At 46.7% G+C, this 20,504-nt stretch overlaps 1 protein-coding gene across 1 annotated transcript; it reads left to right on the top strand.

Annotated features, from left to right (window-relative positions):
- The first annotated feature begins 606 nt into the window (after window positions 1–606).
- On the top strand, window positions 607–14,423 carry WDR73 (WD repeat domain 73). Its single transcript, XM_008565524.1, has 8 exons — window positions 607–647; window positions 1,213–1,280; window positions 1,587–1,675; window positions 4,468–4,556; window positions 6,057–6,121; window positions 11,489–11,653; window positions 11,975–12,340; window positions 13,340–14,423. The coding sequence occupies exons 1-8, from the start codon at window positions 607–609 to the stop codon at window positions 13,573–13,575; spliced, it is 1,119 nt and encodes a 372-aa protein (XP_008563746.1). The 3' UTR covers window positions 13,576–14,423.
- Window positions 14,424–20,504: the final 6,081 nt, after the last annotated feature.

Below are 20,504 nucleotides of genomic sequence, written 5' to 3'. Positions count from 1 at the left end.
TACTTACCGCATCTCGTTTCATCCTCACGCCAAGCTTTGAGGGGAGTGCCGAGCGCGCATGCAGGAAGAGCGCCGAGTCGGCATCCAGACCCCACTGTCCGCTTGCTCGCTCTATGGTCTTCACTAGGGTTGCCAGAGTCAGCAAATAAAAACACAGGACACTCCGTTAAACTCGAATTTCAGATAAACATTTTTTTCGTATAAAATGTCCTAAATATTGCACGCAAAACTCATACGAAAAAATTATTCATCGTTTACCTGAAATTCGAATTTAACTCAGTGGTCCTGTATTATATCTGGCTTTGGGGCACTGACTGCACCTCTGTGGGCTGCAAATACCTGATCCTAAAACGGGCGGGTATTTAGTCCCTCAGGCTCCGGTCGGAGCTGACTTCGGGGAACCCCTGATTTTACGTCACTTTTCCCGGAGCTCTTGCCCAGAGAACACGGGACCTAGCCCAGCGAGGTCGCAGCGCGGAGCTGGCGGCGCTCGGGGAGACTCGGCCCCGCCCCCTAGCAGGAGGCCACGCCCACTCCTCGCGAGAGGGCCGCGCCCGCCCAGGAAGGCTCCCGGGCGGAAGTGTGGTGCCGGAAGTGACGGTTGCCATGGATCCCGCGGAGGACTGGTTAGTGGAATCCTTGCGCTTGTAAGTCGCGTGGAGCTGGGAGACGGGATCCCGGCATGGAGGTGGCCTGGCGGGCGGATGGGTGCGGGCAGAAGCACGTAGGGTATCCCAGTGTAGGCCGGCGGTGGCCACGAGGCAGGGCGGATGCGGAGAGCTCCTGGGCCTCGGCCCCCGCATCTGGGAAATGGCACCTGCCTGCGTGCTCAAGTTGTGCGAGGTGCTAGTTAAGAGTAGCGCTTGTGATGGGTAATAATAACATAAGTGACCGGTTATTTTGCGCCAGCTTCTGAGTTAAGATCTGAACACAGATTATCTCATTGATTCCTTATATCAATCTTGGGACGTCTGGGTGCCCTGGGAGTTCCACAGATGAGGACAGAGGCTCAGGGAGATAAAGTAATTGGTCTGATCCCTGGCCTGGTCCCGGACACACAGTGGGTAAAATGCGAGGCAAGACTAAGTCTCACGTCTGCCTAATTCCAGAGCCTGGGCCCCTAGCCACGGAACCAGGCTGCCATCTCAGAGTTCCTTGACAGCTGTAAAGTGCCATGCACCGTGTGATTTTGTGTCCCTCCCTATCGTGTAGGTACCAGGATTTCCATGCATTCGATCTCTCAGGAGCCACTCGAGTTCTTGAATGGATTGGTAACAAAGGTATGCCCTGCCTGGCTCTGAAGGAGCTAGAATACCACTCCTCAGGCTGGGTTTTAGGGGTTCAGCCCGTGGGACCCAACCCATTCTTCCGGGGCACCTGAGGACCTCTTAGTCACTAGTAGCAACTAGTGCTCCACCTGTACTTACATTCCTCTTTTTAAGATCTTCCACCCCCTGATACAAGGCTGCACGCCGATGGGAAAGGAATTTATATTTGGTTTGGGGAATTTGGCAATTTATAGACCCAGCCGTGATCTACAATCTTTCTAACAATTTGTCACAGCTACTTCTGCTTCTTTATCCCAGGAGTCTTTGTAGCTGGCTATGAAAACCTGAAAAAAAATGAAATTCTTCATCTGATACTACCTCTCAGACTTTCTGTAAAAGAAAATCAGGTAACTTGAAATATAAATGCTTAGTATATGTGTCAACTGTATTTATTAAACATTTGTGGAGTTCCTGTTATCTACCAGGTATTGTTCTGAATTCTAGAAAGAGAGAGAGACAAGCTCTGGACCTGTCCTAATAGTCTAATAGAGCATTTATGCAGAAAGATAAATGCTATAGAATGTCCTGCGGTTTACAGAAGTGTACTAGAAGAAGGAGTCAGTTTTACTTTATCAAAAATAGACTTAGGATCCATTAGAGTATAGAGTGTGGTCACAGACCATTGAATTGTTAAGATTACCTAGGATGAATGTGTAGGATATAAGGAATGAGAGAAGACAGCTAAGGACAGAACGTCAGGGAACACATTTAAGGGATGGTTACAGGAAGATGAACCCACAAGGAATACTAAGGAAGAATAGTCTTTGAAACAGGAGGAGTCTCAGAAAAGATCAGTGTTTCTGAAACCAAGAGAAAAGAACGTCTCAATACGAAAGAGTTGGTGGCTGTCTAATGTTGCTATAAAAACCTTCCAGATGAGGACTGAAGAGTTCATTCATAAGATTGGCAGTTGGGAGCTCTTGGTAACCTCTGCCACAGCATTTTTGCTGGTTGTAGTCAGGGCCAAAGACTGAAAGGAGAGGGAAGTGGAATCAGGAAATGTAGGGAGTGAAGAAGCTACAGCAGTAACTAGTCAGAAACACAGGTTTAAAGGAAAGTTTCCTAAAGACAGGAGCGTGAGCAGAGTTACAAGCTGTGGGGAGGTAGCCCCTGAAGACAGAGGGTAAAAATGCAGGAGTGGGGGAATAACACAGAGAACATGATCCTGTTTCGAGGGATAGAGGTTGAGGATAGATCAGGACTCCAGGGGAGGGAATTAGTCTTCAGAAGACAAGGGAGGGTGAGGCGTACAGGCAAATAACGTTGGAGGGTCATGTGGGGGCAGGAATTTGAGAGGGTTTGCTCCTGAATTTCTTAAATTCTTTAATGAAATAACAAACAAAGTTATCTTAAGGGGTGACCATGTTATGGAGTTGAGTTGAAGTTTTAGAATAGAAGAGGGTAGACAAGGACATAGAAAAAGATTAAGCCCAGGGGAGGCTAGATCCCATGCAGCCATGGCCCACTGTTTCTTAAAGTAGGCTGAGGACCACCTGTACCAAATACATTAGGGGTACTGGCTAAAATGCATATTCCTTGACCCCTTCCCAGAACAACTGAATTAGAATCTGAAGAGGTTAAGGCTCAGAAAAATGCCAAGTTTGTACTCACAAAACCTAGAGGCTATGGAAGCTATAGGGTGGCCTGGCTTTTGTTGTTCTAGGGGGAAATCACCTACCTAGTACTCCTGATTTCCCTCATCCCCACCATTCACGCTTAAGCCAAGGACTCACCCAGATTGAGCCTTGATGAGAGACCTGATATGACTCCCCCTTCACCACTGGGTTTTCCTCTTTTCCTTTTCCCCTGCCTCTGGTTCCTTACATGGAGGTAGTAGAGTCTAGTGGCTCAGATCGTGGGCTTTGGTTAAACAGACTTGGGTTCAGATTCACAACTTAATACCCGTATGACCTTAGAAAAGTTGCTTAAGCTCCCTGTGCCTTAGTTTTGTCATTTGTAGAATAGGAATAATTACATCATAGAGTGCGTATTAGTCTGCTTCTGCTGCTTATATCTAAATACACAGAATTGGGTAATTTGTAAGAAAATGAAATTTATTGCTTATAGTTTCGGAGGCTGGGAAGTCCAAAGACCAGGGTAACACATCTGGTGCGGGTCTTTGGTGATGGTTTTACAGCAATGCAGGGGTCTCGCATGGCAGAAAATGGCAGAGCACAGAGAGACTCTCACATGCTCTCCTTTTAAAGCCCTCAGAACCACACCCCTGACTATCATTATTAATCCATTCACTATGGCCTGGTCCTACAATCTAATCACCTCTTCAAGGCCCCACCTTTCAGTTACCATAATAGGATTTGTCACCCTCAACAGTTAAGAGTGGGGATTAAACTTCAATAAAGTGTGGGGGGGGGGCATCCAATCTATAGCAGGGTCATTGTAAGAATTAAATGTGATAAAAGCCCTAAACACAGTGCCTGATACAGTGAACACTTGATAAGTGGTAGTTGTTACTTTTATTGCTAGAAGAACCCAATTGTCTTCCAGTGGGAGAACAGGGTGAGAAATGGGGATGTGCTAGTTGGCTGATAATCCCTGTTTTCTTTATTTTATTTCTTTCTTTCTTTATTTTTTTTTTTTGTCTTTTGTCTTTTTCCGTGTCCGGCAACGGATCGCAACCCTCAGTGTTGCCCCCGTACCGGACCGGGGACCGGCAACGGGATTGCAACCCTCGGTGTTGCTCCCGCGCCTCGCTCAGCCAGTGAGCGGGAACCGGTCTGTATGTGGGATCCGAACCCTCGGCGGGAGCGCCGCTGCGCTCTCAAGCGGCGCACTGTAGCAGTGCGCCACCGGGCCGGCCCCCTGTTTTCTTTATGAAGCTGTTAAGTCTCTGTGACTCCTCTAAGAAGGCCTGGAATATAATGCATATGCTTTAGTGCAAGGGGCTAGTGAAAGGCTAGAAGGGTTTTGGATATGCAGGGAAGAAAGGAAGCTCAATATGTAGGCAGCTGAGACCAGCATTTACAAATAGCAGCACATCGTAGGGAGAAGCCTCTGTCGCCAGCTGAGCGGCTCCCGTGGCCTCCTGCCAGGCCAGGATCTGACTTCTTATCTGGAGCTTTTCTGAAGTATTCCTTTGACAAGCAGGCTTTATCTGATTGGCCACCCCTTTGTATTTTAGGGTTTATTCCCAGAAAGAGATTTCAAAGTACACCATGGAGGATTTTCAGACCAGTCTGTCTTTGACTTAAAGCATGTGCCAGATACCAGGTATGGTCAGTTCTGCGACCCAGACCTTCCATTCAGGATGGGATGGCTGGAAATGCTCAGGGGTATCCTGCTTCTTGATTCCCCCCACCCCAGCACATGGGCATGTGTGAGTGCGCATGCGCGCGCGCGCACACACACACACACACACACACACACACAAACTCTTTAATGAAGGGATTTTGTGTAGAAAATGGAAAAGTTAAGGGAACAAATGAGGAACAGCGAGGCACCCAGAGGCTAGCAATGGCCAAAGCTATTACCACCCCCCAGTTTGAAGGGCAAATGGAGGAAGGTGTGTTATTGGCACTCATGAAGGTGGGGCCACCAAGCAGAAGCTACACTTGGGGTGAGGCATGGCTCCTGCCAGAACCAGTCCTGACACAGGAAGAGCAGTGGAGAGTATTGTCTTACCTCACTTCCCGCCCTCCTGGTTCCCGCCGTGGCCTCCTGTTGAAGCGCCCACCACCAGGGAGACTGGTGATCTTTCCAAGCTGGGATTATCCAGTGTGCAGAGCAAGCAAGAACAGCCCTCAACAGAATCTCAGGAACGTCTCAAAAGAGGGAGTTAGGGAAGGTGCTTGTAAGGTTGTGAGGCTGGGGTTAGTCTTGGGATGGTGCCTTAGTCTGTTTTTGTTGCTTATAACAAAATACAAGGAACTGAGTAATTTATTTAAAAAAAATAAATTTATTGCTTACAGTTTCAGAGGGTGGGAAGTCCAGAGTCCAGGGAACACGTCTGGTGAGGGTTTTGGTGGTGACAACAGTGATCCAGGGGTTTTACATGGCAGAAAATGGTGAAACAGAGAGAGCAGCTCCTCATGCACTGTCCTTTTAAAGCCCTCAGAACCATGCCCATGACCACCATTTTTAATCCATTCAAAAGGCATGGTCCTAAGAATCTAATCACCTCTTCAAAACCCCATGGTAATTGCACACACACACACACACACACCAACCCACCCACCCACCCTAGAATACAAAGAAATTTTTGCTGTGGCTTCCCAGTCCCCCATAGCCCTTTTTCTTTTTTCTTTCCTCTTCACCTCAGAGGTCAGCCCCACAGCCCTTTTGACTAATGTAACCAACAGGTCACTAGAGTTGGTACAGGGAACAGACACAGGATAGAAGGTTGCTCTTAATTTCTGAGAGAGCTAATGGTGGGTAGTTGGGCAATAATAGCTCAGTTGGGAGAGGCTGAGAGTCTCTGGATCAGGGATGTGTGTTCAGGCTCCACACTGTGTCCTCCCTAGGTGACCATCATGACACTGGAAGTCAGGGCTCAATCCCATGACTCTCCATGAGCTGTAGACCTGTCCCTAAAGCAGAGTGAGCCTGCTCCTTATCTATTAAATGAGGGGGCTGGTCTTGATGATCCTGCAGTAAGATTTCCTGATATGAGAAGTGGAGGGATCCCAAGCTGAGTGGGCTGGTGAGGGGAAGTGGGGTATGTGGGTGAGTGTCCCACTGTCTGGACTAAGATTTTGTATTTATCCTGAATAGATTGCTGGTGACCAGTGGCCTTCCAGGTTGTTACCTGCAGGTATGGCAGGTTGCAGAGGACAGCGGTGAGTGAATTTGACTTGGTAGGGGTTGGGGTTCTAGGAAAGTGTGTGACTCACATACCCCTGTCCCCTAATCTGAGCGAGATGAGAAATAGACTCAGAGGCAGGTGGGAATTAAAATGCAGTATCTACTTTAATGCAGGAAAGATGAATTAGCAACCACAACATGGCATGCAAGCCCCACCCGGAGCTTCTTGTAAGTTACTCCAGGAATTGAGTTTACCAACCGAGTCGTAGGTGGAGCACCCAGAGAACTACAGGCCTCTCCCCTGGGCAGGAGCAGAGGCAAGGGCAGAGCTAGGGCTGGTCAGGCGAGCTCACCTCTTGGAGGAGGAGAAAGTGGCAGCAGCAAAGAGGTCACTTCGCAGGCAAGGAAAACAGTGAGTGAGCATGAGGCCAGGGTGGCCAGTCTCCCACTCAGAGAAGTCACTCTGCTTCCCATCAGGGGAATGGGGAGAGGAGCAGGAAATGCTAATCCTGTCCATTCTGTGAGTGGAGGAACGTTCCCTCAGGGGGAATAGCATTCCCTCCAGCTGTGGTTTGAGGATCAGGAAGGCAGGTACCACAGCATGCATCTCTGTGTCCTAATGCAGCCTCTTCCATCCGTCCCTCAGTGACAGCACTGCTTGCCAGCATGGCCGAGTGCCTCAGAGGCACAGGCAGCTCATCTTGGAGCTGCCCCTTTAGTTGTGCAGCGCTCCGCCCCTGGTCCCTACACCACCTCATTTGGAAGCCTCCCAGAAGTTGCCCAGTGGCTGCTGGCACCTCCCCAAACTTCACTGCTGCAGAAAGGCAGTTCTTGTGCTCGTTTGCTTTCTGGGGTCACTGACCTTGTGGGCTTTCCTCGTTGTTTTCCATGTCACTCGTACTGTGCTATAGCTTCCAGTTGTTTGTAGCAGTTACTTGTACTTGTGGTGGTTTATTTGTTTTTAATTTTATTGAAATATGTTTTACTTACTATATCATTTTAAGTGTACAATTCAGTGATTTTTTAGTCAATGTAACAATTGTGCAGGCATCACAATAAATCAGTTTTAGAACATTTTCATCTCCCTAAGATCAATTATGCCATTTACTGTTAATCTCCATTCCCACACCTGCCCCAGGCAACCCCTAATCTTTCTGTCTCTGTAATAGATTTGCCTTTTCTGGACATCTCATATCAGTGGAGTCATACAATACGTGGTGTTTGTGTCTGGCTTCTTGCACTTAGCATAATGCTTTTGAGTTTGCCCATGTCGCAGCATGTACCTATAGCTTGTCCCTTTTTATGACAGAGTAGTATTCCGTTGTGTGGATGTACCACATGTCGTCTGTCCATTCACCAGGTGACGGATCCAGTTTTTGGCTATTATGAATAATGCTGCCAAGAACATTAACATACAAGTCTTTGGGTGGACATATGTTTTTATTTCTCTTGGGGAGACACCTAGGAATGGAATTGCTAGTTTGCATGGTAAATTTATGTTTGATATTTTAGAAAATTTTCAAACTTTCCAAAATGGCTTCATTGAAATTCCCACCAGCAATGTATAAGGGTTCCCATTTTTCTGTGTCCTCATCAACATTTGTTATTGTCTGTCTTTTTTATTAAAGCCATTCTAAAGAGTGTGAAATTGTGTATCATTGTGGCTTTCATTTGCCTTTCCCTAAAACGCAATAATGTGGAGCATCTTTTCATGTGCTTTGTATATTTGGTGAAATGCCAATTAAGATCTCTTGTCCGTTTTTTGATTGGGTTGTTAGTCTTTGTTGAGTTGTAAAAGTTCCTTGTCCGCTCTGGATACAAGTTCTTTATTAGATGTGTGTTTTGCTAATGTTTTCTCCCAGTCTGTGGCTTGTCTTTTCACTTTCTTAATAGTGTCCTTTGAAGCATGAAAGTTTGAAATTTAAAGCTGGCCAGTTAGCTCAGTTGGTTAGAGTATGGTGCTGTTAACAACAAGATTCAGGGTTCAATTCCTGTGGTCAGCCAAAAAAAAAAAGTTTTAATTTTTTTTTTTTTTTGTGACCGGTAAGGGGATCGCAAACCTTGGTGTGGTGTCCCCCGCACCGCGCTCAGCCCGTGAGCGCACTGGCCATTCCTATATAGGATCCGAACCCGCGGTGGGAGTGTCACTGTGCTCCCAGCGCCGCACTCTCCCGAGTGCGCCATGGGGCCGGCCCAAAAGTTTTACATTTTAATGAGGTCTAGTTTATCGATTTTTCCTCTTAGGAACTGTGCTTTTGGTGTCATATGTAAGAAATTTTTACCTAACTCATAGATGTTTCTCCTATGTTTTTTTTTTTTTTTCTCAAAGGTTTTGTTTTAACTCCAACATTTGAGTCTGATCCATTTTGAGTTAAATTTTATATATGGTCTGAGGTAAGAGTCTAAATTAATCTTTTTTGCATGTTCCAGCACTTTTTATTGAAAAGCCTGTTCATTCTCCATTGATTTACTTTGGCCCTTTGTTGAAAATCAGTTGACCATAAATATAAGAATTTATTTCCGGACTCTCAGTTCTGTTCCACTGATCTATATGTCTGTCCTTATGCCGGTAACTTGTAGTGGGACAGCAGTGGTTTAAAGATGAGAGGGAGGGGGCCGGCCCGGTGGCGCACTGCTACAGTGCGCCGCTTAGGAGTGTGGTGGCGCTCCCGCCGAGGGTTCGGATCCCACATACAGACCGGTTCCCGCTCACTGGCTGAGCGAGGCGCGGGAGCAACACCGAGGGTTGCGATCCCGTAGCCGGTCCCCGGTCCGGTACGGGCGCGACACTGAGGGTTGTGATCCGTTGCCGGACACGAAAAAAGACAAAAAGGGAAAAAACAAAAAATAAATAAATAAAGATGAGAGGGAGAGGAGTCTTACCAACCATTTGGAGGTGCTTTTGTCCTGACAGTGCGTGGGTACAAGGTGTTGCATGGAACCTGCCCCCAGCCCTAGCGGAGCTTGCGCTGACACTCATATCGGTATTAAGAGTCAGATAGAGTCATCTTCCTCTAGATGTTCGTGCAAAGTATCCCAGAGCTGAGGGACGACTGGCCAGCTATCTTCCTAGAAGCCTAAAAGCACAATGTTATTTTGGTGAATTTTCCAAGGTCCAAGTATTGACCCATAGCCTTGAGGTCTCAGAAACCTGATTTTTGTCAGCATATCCAGGACAAATCTAATCTGTTTATGGAGGCAGACATACTCACTAGACTCACAATACTCCTAAATAAACTGGAATGCAATTTTATTAGTTTATAATGAAAAAAATAAGTATAACTAAAAGCAGAAGATTCCAGGTCCTTATGATTGCCTTGCTTTGATAAACATAACCGAAACAAGAGGAATCAGCTCAGGGGGTTCCAAGTTGCTTTTTCATAAGCTATCTTAGGCAGGCAGGGTGAGACTTGTGAAAGCATTGCTGCCCAGGCCCCTGGGGCCAGGCCTGAGTCCCCTTCTCTTAGTTCTGGGACTGTAGAAACCTCTGAGTTGGATGAATACAGTGTCTGCGGATCTCAGCTGAGTGTCACTTGCTGCTTCTACTCGGAACTTCAGTATTCAGTCTTGGCGTGGCTCCCTCTGTCCTGGACAGACCCCAGCATTTTCTTTGCCTCTCCCCGACACCACTTTCCTTTAGACGTGTTGCTACCTTTGCTCAGTATTGCAGGTCTGGGAGCCGTGCTGACTCCACATGTTGCCTTTGCCTGTCTCTGCTCTGACCCATTCTGTGTTGGTTTAATTTTCAGAAACAACCTTCTTTCTTTTATTTCCACCTTCTTGGAGGTGCCTCGCTGTGTCGTTTTTTGCTTTTGTGGTAGTTTGTCTTTTCAGTTTGGGGCTGGTGTGGTAGATTTGGTGTGGATTTCCCAGGGGAGGGCATTGTATCACTGACCAGAGAAGGCAGAGAAGAACTGATTTCTTTCCTACTGTAGTTATAGAGCAATTCTCCAGCCAGAAGGTCTTCAAGCCTTTGTTTTCCACTGAATCTTTGAAATAGGTCTTCTCCATCCTCACATCAGGGGACAAATCACATCTGATGGTTCATCCACTGGCTTAGAGCAGCAGGTCCCGGGAGAATCTGTTCCAGGCTGCCCAGTATCTGTGGAAAGAGAAGAAGGAGACACTTAAGGGTGGCCCAAGAGAGCATCCTTCACTGGGACGGGCTTAGATTGCAGCCTCGTTGGCACTCCCTAGAGATAAACTTTGGTCCTGAGTGTCAACTGGGGTGTCTACTCCGAACCTCCACAGCTCCTGTGGTGGGAGCAATTAAGTTCAGCAAGTCTGGCTTACATGCACTGAAAGTCCCGTGGGCTTTGGGAGCAGTGCCCAAGGGTCCCCTGCATGCTAGCCTAGCCCCCACATGTCCCTGTATGCACTCCTTGTGTGTGAGCTCTCTGGAGGGGACTGGCTGACACACACTGGCTTGATGAGCCATGAGTGTCTTTCCTCTTTCTGACTCTTCCCTACCCTTTAGAATTGAGAATATACATAGACCCCCAGTTTCTTCAGAGAATGTGGAAACCAAGTAATGAGCCTCCTCTTGGAGCAAGAAAATATAAAATGGAAAATATGAATTTCCCTTTAAGTAGTTTGTGCAGCAAATGACTTGTTCTGAACTGTTATAAATGGCATCTGTCAAGAGAAGCTCAAATGTAAAATACAGACGAGAACCTGCCTGCTTAGCCAAGCAGGATGAGACAAACAAATAAAACTAAAATAAGGACCGGCCCGTGGCTCACTGGGGGAGCTGGTGCTGAGAACACCCAGTGAAGGGTTAAGATCCCCTTACCGGTCATCTTTAAAAAAAAAAAAAAACAACTAAAATTTGACTCTACTTAAGGCCTAGTCTGTCTTTGTTCCATTCAGTGTAAAAAACATGTGGACTTTCTTATCCACTTTACATTTTAACAACAACATCTGCAATGTAACCTTCACTTACTAGGCTTTAGCAAATTGCTTGAGATCATGGAACATGTTTTTGAAGAGATGATGTTAGTTCATGAACTCCGCACCTGTTATTTTTCGCTAAAGGTGTAAACAACGTCAGCAGCGTGTTCGTGTTCATTCCGTTTCCTTTTCTCTATTCATTCTCCACAGAACTATAAAAAGCCAGAACTGCTTCAGGGGTTTTGAGATGGCTGCTATGATTCATTATCTCCCATTTGCAAAAAACAGTTCGTAAGACAAGTTATAAAGAAATTAAAGTGCTTCTGACAGTTTCCAAAATGTAAACATAACCTAGAATGTTTATGTCTCAACATCCTCTCTCGCCAACTGTCAGCTCCCTGTCTTCCTTGCCCTTGTAAGTGTGCGGGGAAAGATGCTGGCTGGCCTTCACCATGTAATGTTTCAGACCTTCAGTAACATTCTGGATTTTAGCCTTTTCCCCTTTTTCCCAGATGTCATTAAAGCTGTCAGCACCATTGCTGTGCATGAGAAAGACGGGAGCCTCTGGCCCAGGGTAGCCATCTCCTCCTCAATGGCACCTGGAGTCCTCCATGGGGTGAGGCTCAGCAGTCTGAAGATTGTGGATCTGGAATCCCAGAAGACCACATACACCTCAGGTAGTGCAGCAGTCCCCCCTTGCTGGCTCCTCCAACCAACGTCTGCCTCCCAGCTCAACTCAGCCACGTTCGAAACTTAGTTCCACACTCTGTGCCAGATGCTGGGGAAACACGGTGAATAACAGGCCAGCCCTGGCCTCAGGGGGCTCTCATTCTGGGGTTAGGAGAGGCAATCCCGGGGACTGGCACCCCTGCCGAGCAGACTATGGCGGGTGGGAAGGGAAAACAGGACTGTGGGAGGAACTTGTGCCCAGCCAGCCCTGCCAAATTGCCAGACCCATCTGACTCCAGCAGCTTTTCTCCTTTGCTCTTGTTTTCCAGACATCAGTGACAGTGAGGAGCTGAGTAGCCTGCAGGTCCTGGATGCAGACACCTTTGCCTTCTGCTGCACCTCGGGCCGGCTGGGACTTGTTGACATCCGCCAAAAGTGGGCACCGTCAGAGAATCTCAGCCGCAGCCCTGCGTCTGGTGGAGAGAGATGGTATGCAGAAATTGGAGTCAGGGGCCAGAGCCCTGGGCCCAACATTGCCTGCCTTGGCTCAGGTGGGCAGCTCCGTCTCCTTGACTCCCGGAATCTTTGCCATCCTGTGAGCTCAGTCCAGTGCCCAGTGTCCACACCTAGCCCCGACCCAGAGCTGCTGCGAGTGACTTGGGCCCCAGGCCTGGACAACTGCTTAGCCATTTCAGGTAATGCTGAGCAGGATTTTGTGTGTGTTGTTTGATCTCTCTCTTCCAGGGGACTATATGGTGTCAGGAAGGAGCCTGGCCACCTCCTAATAAATCTGGCTGAACAAATTAAAGTTACCCACAGAAAGGTTCCAAATTAACTCTCTCAGTTCTTCAGGTCAGGCTGTTCTCCACCCTGGCTACTAAACTTCCACACATTGGCAGCAGGCCTTTCCTAGCCTAATAGGAATTCAGGTCTCAGGTCAGGCAAGGGGCCTACAGATAGTAAGATGCTCGAATGGCCATGGGGCTGTACCAGGAAGAAGTGACAGCATCTCCAGGGTGCTTCTCGGCCTACTTGCTATTCAGATTATAGCCAGCCAGCTGGGTCTTTAGGCTCCTGGGTCTGGTCTTGCTGTATCTAGTTGCGTGGTGATATTTAATGAGGGTATCTAAAGCCAGTGGGAAAGATCCATTGAGAGGGGGAGGGGCTGAAAGAATAGACGAAAGGACATGGAAGGGTGATTGTAAGTGCCGGGAGCCAGAAAGAGCAGAAGAGGAGAACCAAGCTTGAGTACAGGGATTGGTTCTCTAGGAACAGGAGGACAGCAGGTGAGGACGAGTGTGGATGTCACCAGACTGTGGGAGCACATGAGGCTGTTCCTCTCTAAAGCCTTCTGTTTTCCCCATCAAGTAGCAGACAAAGCCATCTGCTGAGAGGGACCTAGAGGACTTTTTGAAAAAGTCTTTTAAGCCTCAGTTTCCTGGGGAAAATAATAGTACCTGCTGCATACAGTTGTGAGGATTAAAAGAGATAATGCCCGGCACATAATAGGTATATAGCAGATGCTCATCACTGTGTGCCCCGGGGAGTCATCAGCTGCCAACTCTGAGGGCCTTTAGGTATCATGTTAATGTTCGGTTCTTCAACCTGTAGCCCATTGTGGTACCATAGAGCAAGTTATAAAAATTATTGTGGGGATTTAATGTTAATTGTCTCTTTTCTGTGTTCTTCCTCAGGTTTTGATGGGACAGTCCAGGTCTATGATGTCACGTCTTGGGATGGAATAGGGAGCCAAGTAGAACCTCTCTTTACTCACAGAGGTCACATCTTCCTAGACGGAAACGAGACGGACACTTCTCCACTGGTCACCACCCACACCTGGCACCCCTCCAAACCAAGGACTTTGTTATCGGCAGCAAGTGACGCCTCTCTGCATGTGTGGGACTGGGTGGACCTTCGTGTCTCCTGCTGACACGAGAGTCTTTCTGCCCAGGTCTCTAGGAGGAGGAGCTGTTGTAATAGCAAGGACACTGACATAGGACTCAACTGAGTCCTTGTTCCCAACCTGGGACTTCCCCCAGAGTTAAAACAGCAGCGATTTGTCCCTGGTCGTCTTCACAGTATCATAGAATCAAGAGCTAATGAATGTAAACATGTTCTGTGAACTTTTTTACAGAATAAAAAAAAGTATAAGGGCCAATAAATATGAAAAAAATGTCAAGCCCAGTAGCAATTAAGGAATAGCAATTAAAACAAGGTTATGCTGGTTCTGCCTACTGAATTACCCAATGTTAAAACATAATTGCTTTATGGCCGGTTAGCACACTCGGGAGAGCGTGGTGCTGACAACACCAAGTCAAGGGTTAAGATCCCTTTACCGGTCATCTTTAAAAAAAAAAAAACATAATTGCTTTGAAGAGCTAAGAGAGCTTACGCGATACATGGCACAGAAGGGCAGAGGAGCCGCATGGTTCTTCGTCCAGCTGTGGGATGTACCATTGTTGAGTTAATGTATCCAATGCACCGTTAAATGACTATTAAAATTTTCTAATCTTTTGCTGTTACAGATAGTGTGATGAACAGCTTTTGTACCTGTGAGCAATATGTCTTTAGGATAAATTTCTAAAACTAGAATTGCTGAGGCAGAGAATATATGCATGTTTAGGTTTTATGAATACTGCCATAGTGCCCTCCATAGAGATTTTGCCATTTTGTGCCCCCACCAGCAATGATGGGTCTGTTTCCGTCCTCACTGACAAAGTCTGTTTAGTGGCTTTGTGACCTTTGCCCGTCTGATAAATGAAAAATCATTACTTGTAACTTTAGTTTGTTTCTCTCTTAACGTAGGAGGTTGGGACTTCATATATTTAAACACCTGCGGCACTGGGAGTTCAGGCAGAGGCTGGGCTGTCCTCTCGGGTGGCTCTCAATGGAACACGGCCTTCACCAGGGTGGTGCTTTCCCACTCCTGTCCCCCCAAGGGACATTTCTTTTTGGTAGCCCCACAGACATTTCTTTTTGAGGGCCCATATATATACAATTTCTTTATAATTTGTAGTATTGAAGGATTTTCAGTAATTTTGCTTTTGAAATTTTTGATGACAAGTCAAAATTTGGGCTTTGATTTTAAAATAGCTCTATTGAGATATAAGTCACATACCATATAATTCACTCATTTAAAGTATACAATTCAATGGTTTTTGGTATATTACATTATTAATTTTTAAAATTTGTAGTAAGGGCCGGCCCGGTGGCGCACTGGAGAGTGCGCCGCTTGGGAGTGCGGTGGCGCTCCCGCCGAGGGTTCGGATCCCATGTGGAGACCGGTTCCCGCTCACTGGCTGAGCACGGTACGGGCGCAACACCGAGGGTTGCTATTCCGTTGCCAGTCCCCGGTACGGGTGCGACACCAAGAGTTGCGATCCCGTTACTGGTCAGTAAAAAAAAAAAGGCAAAAAAAAAAATTTTGTAGTAAAATATATGACAAAATTACCATATTAACCATTTTTAAATATACAATTCAGTGGCATTACTTCATTATTAAATTCAGCGTTGCACAACCATCGCCATTATATATTTCTAAAACTTTTTCATCACCCCAAACAGAAATTCTGTAACCATTATGGGTGGGCTCTGAGTTTTTGGCTATCAATTGGGCATACTTGATGTATTCCTCAGCTCAGGCTGCTGTGACAAAATACCACAGACTGGATTGCTTAAACAACAGAAATTTACTGCTCACAGTTCTGGGGGCTGGGAAGTCCACAGTAAAGGTGCTGGCAAGGTACGTTTCATCGTAGGGCCTCTTCTCTTGGCTTGTAGGCTGCCACCATCTTGCTGTGTGCTCATGTGACCTTGTCTTTGTGCTCGCTGGTGGAGGGAGAGCAGGAGAGATCTCTCTTCCTCTTCTTATAAGTCCACCAATCCTGTTGGCTTAGGGGCCAACCCTTTTGCCCTCACTTAACTTTAATTACCTCCAAAGGCCCTATCTTCGAACGCAGTTACACTGGGGGTTGAGGCTTCAACATGAATTTTGGGGGGACATGGTTCAGTCCATAGTAGCACTTGAGAATTATTTTGAAGTGAATAAAACCTAACAAATCTCAAAATGAAGTGAATTTCTTTTTTTTTTTTTTTCATTCTAAGATGTTGCAGAACAGTTGGGGGAGATACGGAGCGGGGAAGGGGGAAGGAAATAGGGTGGGAGAAGGAGGAAGGAGGGAGTCATGGTTGAGGCCTGAGGCACCCCCTGCATTCCTGCAGGGGAGACCAGGGGACTTCCAGCAGTGGTTCAGTGGTTGTCGCTGGGGTGGTTGCAGATGTCAGAGTGACATGACCGAAGCCCTCAGTCCCCCACTTCCCCAGCTTGGTAGCCAAGGGCACTTCTTGTGGTGGCTTGATGGTCATGTCTGGGCTGGTTGCAGATGTTGGGGGCATGGCTGAAGCCCCTGGCCCTCCCTCTACCCTGGCTTGGGAGCCCAGGGGGCTTCCAGTCCTTTTAGGTTTTATAGGTGTTCTTTGGTGACATGAGGCCTTTACTAGTTAATATCAAACTTTGTCCCTGGTCTGTAGGTATTTTATTTTTTCTTTCATTTCTGTATTGGATTATTCGCTGTTCCTACCACTTAAATTCTGCACTGGAACTAATTTGTTATCCTTTGCTTACTTCTAAAATGGGGGGACAAGCACTTGAGCCCTGTAGTTGAGATAAATTGCTGCTTTGCTGCTAATTCTCTGGGGAAAGCTTTTCATGGAGCTCAGGTTTTTTTTTTTCAAAAGATGACCGGTAAGGGGATCTTAACCCTTGACTTGGTGTTGTCAGCACCACGCTCAGCCAGTGAGCAAACCAGCCATCCCTATATGGGATCCGAACCCGTGGCCTTGGTGTTATCAGCACCGCACTCTCCCGAGTGAGCCACGGGCCGGCCCCTGGAGCTCAGGTTTTAACTGTTGACCTTGTATGTACTTCCAGGTCTTGTAGGGTCTGGTACACCTGGGTCGTGTGGAACCTCTGTTCTGGGCTTGAGACTTTTCAGCAAGCTGCACCCCCTGCAGTTCTGTATTCCTGACCAGTCGCCACTGAGTTGTCCTGCACTGATTGGGGTCCAGATCAGCTGTCCATGCTGTGCCCCACTGTTCCCCCTATGGGCCCGTCTCCCCCACTGCTGCACTCCAAACACTGCCAATGGGGAAGGCCGTGTGCTGGTCCCATGCGATGACTCACGGCCTCTGAGTGGCTCCTTTTTTCTGTTGTCTGTGGCCCCTTGCCTCTATGTAGGTCCACGGGAACACTGTTAGTTGTCTTGCTGGCCTGGGGGCCACCAAGGCTCTCCTCTCCCCTGCCACCTCCAAGCAACTTCATCTGAAGGGCACAACTGTGGCTTTTGCCAGTTCTTGCTCTGTGTGTCACCAGCTCCTGCCTTGAAGGGGCCGGGATTTGAAGTGGTGGGAGCGATCCTTTCTTTCTCTCATTGTGGCTTCTCCTGTCTTCGCGCACTCTGTGGGTCTCTCCTCCTCTTCCCCTGAACTCCAGCAGCCCCAGCTTGGCTGACGTTGCTTTTTAATAGTTGTAAATTGGTTGCTTTGTGGGAGAGAGTGATGCTGGGGACCATCTATTCTGCCATCTTGACTGGACCTCCATAAAGTGAATTTCTTGATTAATTAACAGTTAAGTTGATAGAATGTTACCTTTTGGAGATGTGTAATTTAAAAATTTTAATTTCAATATGTGATCATTCTTACCATTTTCTGGAATTTTCTTCTGTAGATCTCTTCCAGCTCTGTGTTCAGACATGTCCCATTGGTAGCTTGAAATCAGCCATGTTGGGAATATTTATGTAACCAAGCCCAAAAGATCTAATTGAGTTCAGTTGCTTGTTATGCCAAGAGTCAGAGAGACAAAAATTAGAGCTGGGAAGGATTTATTACAGCTGGGAGAACGAGCAGAGGAGCAATGTCACCCTGCCTGTCCTTAAGTTTAAGGTTTTTAAAGAGAAAAAAAGGAATGCAGGTATGTGCGAGGAAGTGGTTGGGGAGAGCAGGAAGCACATGGCTTGAGTCAGACGTCAGGCTCCCATGGGTTCAGGGGGTCAGTGGCCGGTGATCTGGGGAGCCTCAGATCCCTGATATCACTTCAGGGCTGGAGTCCTTACTTCTTGGGGCAGGGGGAACTCAAAGACAATAACCTTAGCCGAGCCTTACTGGAGGTTTTAGGTAGCTGACTCAGAACCTTGACTAACGTGCATGCCTAACACAATCTTCTCTAAGCAAGAGTATACGTAGGCCGGCCAGTTACCTCAGCTGCTTAGAGCGAAGCCTTGTAACACTGATGGTTCGGTTCCCTGTAATGGCCAACAGCCAAAAAAAAAAAAAATGTAGGTTAATAACCAGCCTGGCCTTTCTTTGGAAAGCCTTTGTTCAAAAAGGTCACTTAGGAAAGCGGGAGGACAGGAGGGAGACTCAGCTCTGACTCATAACCCTTAAGCATATGGAAGCTGTGTAAATGAGCATGGGAGGAAAGAGAAGTCCCTACCGGGGCTCTGTTTCACTTACGCCTCAGAAGTTGGCAAATCTACAAACAGGGCTTTTTTTCCCCCAGAGAGCTGGATTACCAGCATGCCACTGACTAAACTATAATATTTCACTAAGTAAAAGCAGAAATGAGTAGTTCAGAAAACAGTAAAATTGATGCATGGATTTAAAAGCTGCTTTGCTGAAAAATATTCATAAACATGTATCCGTCAGTCATGGTCTGGTCAGGAAGACAAGCCTTACATGTAATTCAGTTGAGGAAATTTAGTTACAAGTTCTCAGAAAGAGGAAGCCAGGGAAGAAGGTGAGGCACTAAGAGACGAGCAACTTCAGGAAGTTGCCACAAGGAACAGAAGGAACTGGTGGGTGGGTGAGGCCTCCTGGTGGGAACTGTGAGCACAGTTGTCCTGCCTGCCTGGCTAGAGCTGGGACCACGGGGCGGACGGTGGTGCCCAGCAGGTGCTGGCACTGCAGAGGAGACAGCTGAAGACTGCAGCAAGTACAGACAGAGGAGGAGAAATCCCTCGACCTCTCCTTCCACCCTCCAATGTCCTCCCAGTGCCATTGGCCAAACCTACCTGGAGCTCGTTGGCAAGGGAGGCTGGGAAATGTAGTGGGCAGGAGTCAGCACTCTGCAACACAAAACAGCAGGGAAGGACCCAGAAAGGATCTGACTGAGGACAAATAGATAAATGACTGGCGCCACATTCAATCCTCTACAATTAGTCAAGAAAAAGGGAAAAAAAGGATACAGAAAATAGAACAAGGATATATCACACTGGATCTAGGGAATAAGAATTATAAGAGAATAATGTACACAATTATAAATTAATTTGGAAACTAAATTGTTATAAATTATTCTTTTAAGTAGAAAATCTGAATTATCCGGTACTCAAAAAAGAAAAAATGTTCAAGGAGTAGCATCAAAATGGATATTGGGGGTGAGACTTTTGTGGATAAGTTTTTGAACAGCAAATTCACATACTGTAGAGACTACTTCATTAAAAAAAAAAATCTGGAAAGCTAACCAACTCGTTTTATGAAAGTATTACAATCATAATACAAAAACTTGGCCAAGAAAGTGTGTGTGACATAGAAACTCAGACGCACACACACATCCACACACACCCAGCTCATTCAAGCTCAGTGATGAATATTAGACAGTGGCCTTCAATCCTATCAGCCTCAACATTCCTTTTATAATCAATGTTTTGAACACGACTGAAATAAAATTTTATAGGAAATATTATTTATAAACGTAATTTCAAAATAAAATCTCAGAAAATACAAGGGACTAAAATATAAAAGAGCAGGGCCAGCCCATGGCTCACTTGGGAGAGCGTGGTGCTGACAACACCAAGTCAAGGGTTAAGGTCCCCTTACCAGTAAAAAAACAAACAAACGTGCATTTCAATATATAAATGTTCATACCTTCACATACGATGTTATCAAAGTCTTGCACTGTATGTAAAATCATCAAGAGCAGGGTAGCTGCCCTTGCAGACTGACACAGTCACGCTGTATGAGTGACTCAAGCACCGAGGGTCAATGACATGATTTTTCTGAAATGGTGAACAATGCTTTGTAAACTTTTGAACAAAATAATGTACTATTTTCCCTAATTTTACAAAGTGGTTGTGTTTCTGGAATTTAGGAATATTAAACCTGTGCAAACTTTTCGTTGTGTCAAAAGAAAAACTTCAGTCAAATTAAATTTAACAGAGTTTAATTTGAGCAAAGAACGATTCGCTAATCGGGCAGCCCCCAGAGTCAGAACAGATTCAGAGCAACTCCACCGCTGCCACATGGCCAGTTAAAACTTATAGACAGAAAAAGGGAAGTGACATACAGAAAGTGGAAGTCAGGTAGAGAACGGTTGGCTGCCTGCAGCTGGCTGAGACTCGGCTGCTTGTTACGAGAGCAGGTTCCAGTCTGCACATCAAGGTAGGTTACAGTTGACTATGTCTGAAGAAACGTTTAGGCCAAACTTAACCATTGTGTGTATGCGAAAACTTGCGTCACATAATTGTAAAAAGGTTTTTCCCTATATCAGTGTTTCTCAAACATTACTGTGCATCAGAATGACCTAGAAGGCCAGGGAAAACACAGGTTGCTGGGCTCCACTGCCAGAGTTTCTGACCCAGTAGGTGCATTAGTCAGGGTTCAGTGAGAGAAGCAGAACCACTAGGGGATATTTCACACACGCACCCATGCACACGCACACACGCACACGCACACACGCACAGGGACTTGGTACAAGGATTCGACCTTAGCTTAGGTACTAGGATGCGGCCCAGCCGCGGGAGCGGGCGGCAGTCTGCAAGTCACTGTCTTCGTGTCGGAGGCCGGAGCTCGAGGCCCAGCGGGCAG

The sequence above is a fragment of the Galeopterus variegatus genome, unplaced genomic scaffold, assembly GCF_000696425.1.
Source record: "Galeopterus variegatus unplaced genomic scaffold, G_variegatus-3.0.2 Scaffold14, whole genome shotgun sequence".
Lineage (NCBI taxonomy): Eukaryota > Metazoa > Chordata > Mammalia > Dermoptera > Cynocephalidae > Galeopterus > Galeopterus variegatus.
Note: the sequence above shows the minus strand (reverse complement) of the source record. Positions and strands in the feature narration are given on the sequence as shown.

Coding starts and splice junctions, on each gene's coding strand:
- WDR73 (XM_008565524.1), top strand. CDS start 607: ATGGATCCCGCGGAGGACTGGTTAGTGGAATCCTTGCGCTT. Junction 6,122..11,488: donor GCAGGTTGCAGAGGACAGCG/GTGAGTGAATTT, acceptor CCTTTTTCCCAG/ATGTCATTAAAGCTGTCAGC. Junction 12,341..13,339: donor CAACTGCTTAGCCATTTCAG/GTAATGCTGAGC, acceptor GTTCTTCCTCAG/GTTTTGATGGGACAGTCCAG.